The sequence below is a fragment of the Dipodomys ordii genome, unplaced genomic scaffold (assembly GCF_000151885.1).
Source record: "Dipodomys ordii isolate 6190 unplaced genomic scaffold, Dord_2.0 Scaffold64, whole genome shotgun sequence".
NCBI classification, from domain to species: Eukaryota; Metazoa; Chordata; class Mammalia; order Rodentia; family Heteromyidae; genus Dipodomys; species Dipodomys ordii.
In genome coordinates, this window is record NW_012267280.1 from 1153874 (window position 1) to 1157960 (window position 4087).

Sequence of the window (4087 nt, forward strand, 5' to 3'; positions counted from 1 at the left end):
TGTGGAGGACTCGGCCTCAGGGCTCCGCTGGACTCGGGAGGGGCGGGGGCCCCGAGCTCCGGCGCGCCGGGCCCGGCGGCTCGCCCCTGGCCTCCAGTCACCGCCGCCTTCCTGGAGAGTGCCAGCTGTGTACCCGCCATGCGTGTGCACGAGCAGGAACGAAGAGCCTACTGCACACTGCACGCGGGCCGAGCATGAATGCAGCGCCTGCTGTGAGCCAGAGAATAAAACCGGGCTCGTGACGGCTCGGGCCGGCGTGCATGCAGCCACTCCCACATCCGACCCCGACCGGGCATCACAGGGCACCTGTGTGTACACCAGGCACAAGCCAGGCATCGATGCACAGCCTACTGTCTACTTGCAGGTCGTGGAGCCGGCATGGAGTCAGGCATTGGCAAGGCGCTTACTGTATACCATGCATAAAGCCAGTTTGAATGCAATGTGCACTGTGTATCAGATACGGCAAAGCGGCCAGGTAGGGGTTGCCTACTGTATACTAGGCAGAGCCGGCTATGTGCCAGGCCAGAAAGAAGCACTCATAGAGTGCCTTCTGCATACCATCGCCCTTTAAACCAACCCTGCCAAATGGGTATAATTTCCTTTATTCTGCAGGTGAGCAGGATTCGTAAGCACACACACAACTCTGGACTCTGCTCCTCCCAACTCAAACCTCCCTTCCTGGGGAGAGCCTTCCTGACTCCACACTCCAAACTCAGGTATGAATGTGTGTGTTGGTATACAGCAGGGTGTGTGGCTGGTGGACAGCAGCATTCCAATGATGTTCACACCTCACCGCCTGGTTTTGTGTTCTTCTGGGTGAGTAAATGCTGACTCAGTTTCCCCCTCTCCCATCCCCACCCCCCCGCAATTGACAGTGGCCTCAAATCAGACAGCAGGAATGAGGCTGCCTGATTTTACAACAGGGACCAGCAAACTGTATCACTGATCAACTCTAACCTATTATTGCCAGGCTTTTGTACAGTCAAGAGAATGCTTTACCACCAGACACTGGTGGCTCACGGCTGTCATCCTAGCTATTCAGAAAGCTGAGATGTGAGGATCGCAGTTCAAAGCCAGCCCGGGGAAAGTCCATTAATCACCAATGAACTAACAGAAAACTGGAAGTGGCGCTGTGGCTCAAAGTGGTAGAGCACTGGCTTTGAGCTGAAGAGCTGAGAGACAGCACCCAGGCCCAGAGTTCAAGCCCATGACTAATTGACCCCCCCCCAAAAAAAAAAGGTTTTTAAACTTGGCACCAATTATTCACGCCTGTAATTCTGGCTACTCAGGAGGCTGAGATCTGAGGATCGAGGTTCAAAGCCAGCCTGGGCAGAAAAGTCCATGAAACTCTTTTTTTTTTTTTTTGTCAGTCGTGGGGCTTGAACTCTAGGCCTGGGTGCTGTCTCTCAGCTCTTCAGCTCAAAGCCAGTGCTCTACCACTTTGAGCCACAGCGCCACTTCCAGTTCATTGGAGATCAGAGTCTTATGGACTTCCCTGCCCAGGCTGGCTTTGAACCGTGATCCTCAGATCTCAGTCTCCTGAGTAGCTAGCATTATAGGAGTGAGTCACTGGCTCCCAGCTTCTGAAACTCTTATCTCCAATAAACCGCCAGAAAACCGGAAGTGGCGCTGTGGCTCAAGTGGTAGAGCACTAGCCTTGAGCTGAAGAGCTGAGGGACAGCGCCCAGGCCCAGAGTTCAAATCCCATGACTAACAAAAAAAAGTTGTTAAATTAAATACTGTTTTGTGACACCCACATTTCAGTGCCATAAATTGGATTTATTGGGATGCAGTCACGTCTGGGTTTGGAAGCCAGGCCTCACTCATGCCAGGCAAGTGTCCATCCAGGCCCCTGAAACACTTAGCCCTAATTGGAGGGCGTTGGAGGGTCAATGTGCTTTCAATGGGGATCACGGAGCAATCTGAAATATTCCTGGCGGAGGAAACCAAGGTGCATTGTTCTTTGTGGAGCCTGAACCCTGCCCTACCCCACCCAGCCATGCCCAGATTGCTGACTCTGCCCCCCCTCCCACCGCACCCCTCCCCATCACCCTCTTCCCAGCTGCCCCTGGACATGGCTCTTGGCCTTGAGATAAGGGGCAAGGGGAGGGCCAAAGTCTCCATTAGCCCAGTGGGGACCCGGTCCACTGTCTTCCTGAATCACACACCTCAGTGGGACACAGCCAAGTTAGGGGTTCCCTGGGTCCCCCACAAAGAAACCCAGACTTGCTTTGCAGATGGAATGCATGACAAGGAAATCCAATGGAACAAAAGTGTCAGCCAGGCACCGGTGGCTCACGCCTGTCATCCCAGCTACTCAGGAGGCTCAGAGCTGAGGATCACGGTTCAAAGCCAGCCTGGGCAGGGAAGTCCATGAGACTCTGATCTCCAATGAACCACCAGAGAACCAGAAGTGGCGCTGTGGCTCAAGGGGTAGAGCACTCGCCTTGAGCTGAAGAGCTGAGGGACAGCGCCCAGGCCCAGAGTTCAAGCCCCACAACCTATCCAAAAAAAAAAAAAAAAAGTTGCCACTTACGTCTTAGCTAAGGGGTGCCACGGTTACCCTGTAAATGTCACCCCTACCTCATCCCTTACCACCACCTTACTACTCTGCCACGGATACACAGTGCCAATTCTTTAATTTGGGGCACAAGAATCCCTTGCCTTCACGCTGTAGTTAGATAGCCTAGTATATAGTAGTTGCTCAATAAGTACCAAAGAAAGCTGTACACCCATGGCTCACTCCTGTCATCCTGCGACTGACTGGCCTCAAAACATCCCCATCACTACCACCATTTGATAATCTTGGGCATCTTTGTCCCCCCTAAAAATGTCTTCTCCCAATCCTCAAGCCTCTTCCCTCCTCTGCCCATACCCCGTTGGTCCCCGGGGGTGGGAGGGAAACATAGATCTGTCTGCCTGCCAGGCACTAGTAGCTGGCACCTGTTCTCTCTCAGCTATTCAGGGGACCAAGACCTGAAGGACTGAGGTTCAAGGCCAGCTCCAGCAGAAAAATCCTCAAGACTCCACCTCTAAAATAATCAGCAAAAGCCGGGCGTCGGTGGCTCACACCTGTAATCCTAGCTACTCAGGAGGCTGAGATCTGAGGATTGTGGTTCAAAGGCAGCCCAGGCAGGAGAGTCCATGAGACTCTTATCTCCAATGAACCACCAGAAAACTGGAAGTGGTGCTGTGGCTCAAGTGGTAGAGCGCTAGCCTTGAGCTGAAGAGCGCAGGGACAGCGCCCAGGCCCAGAGTTCAAGCCCCACAACCGGCCAAAAAAAAAAATGAACAAAAAGCAGATCTGGAGGAGTGGCTCAGATGGTAGGGCTGGGGGTATAAGCAAATTGAGTCTGAGACCCTGAGTTCAAGCACTGGTACTGACCCCCGAACCCCTTACTACTCTTCCCAGAAATCCTGCCTACACGTGATGACAACCACACTTTTGTCTCCAGCCTAAGGTATCCTCAGTCCAGACTTGGAGTCCATATGAGGAATCCTTTGAGTGTCATATTCAACTGAATCTCAGTCTTAACTCACTGAAGACTCATCTTACAGTCAAATATGGTTGCTGATACCTATGATCACAGCAGGTGATAGATAGGCTAACACAGAAGGATCCGAAGTTCCAAACCAGCCTGGGCTGCCTACAGATGCTGTTTTAGCAAGCAAATGAAACTAGATATAAAGGAACTATATTTACATGCGATAGCACGGGTGCGTGACTTTTTTATTTTGTGGTGCTAAAGATGAACCCTAGAACCACCCCTGTCAGGAAAATACCACCCCTGAAGAGCACCCCAGCCCTAGTTCATGAATAAATTTCATGTGGAGTGAAAAAAGTCACACAGAGGAGAAAATGCATGATTCCATGCCTACAAAAGTGACGGGAAATGTCATCGATAGAAATCTATCCTAGGGCTGGGAAGGTGGCTCAGTGGTAGAGCACTTGCCTTGCATGCCTGAGGCCCTGGGTTCGATTCCTCAGCACCACATGAGCAAAAAGAAAAAAGCCGGAAGTGGCGCTGTGGCTCAAGTGGTAGAGCGCTAGCCTTGAGCTGAAGAGCTGAGGGACAGTGCCCAGGCC

At 52.3% G+C, this 4087-nt stretch overlaps 2 protein-coding genes across 2 annotated transcripts in view; both read left to right on the forward strand.

The window, feature by feature from the left end:
- LOC105990410 (transducin-like enhancer protein 2) overlaps positions 1–4087 on the forward strand; it is a 128188-nt gene that overhangs the window by 63626 nt on the left and 60475 nt on the right. The gene's annotated exons all lie outside the window — the stretch shown is intronic.
- The window catches only part of Aes (amino-terminal enhancer of split), a 30525-nt gene that overhangs the window by 5120 nt on the left and 21318 nt on the right, over positions 1–4087 (forward strand). The window contains exon 4 of the mRNA XM_013022636.1: positions 157–383. Coding sequence (XP_012878090.1) covers positions 157–383 — 227 coding nt within the window. The remainder of the gene's footprint in view (positions 1–156; positions 384–4087) is intronic.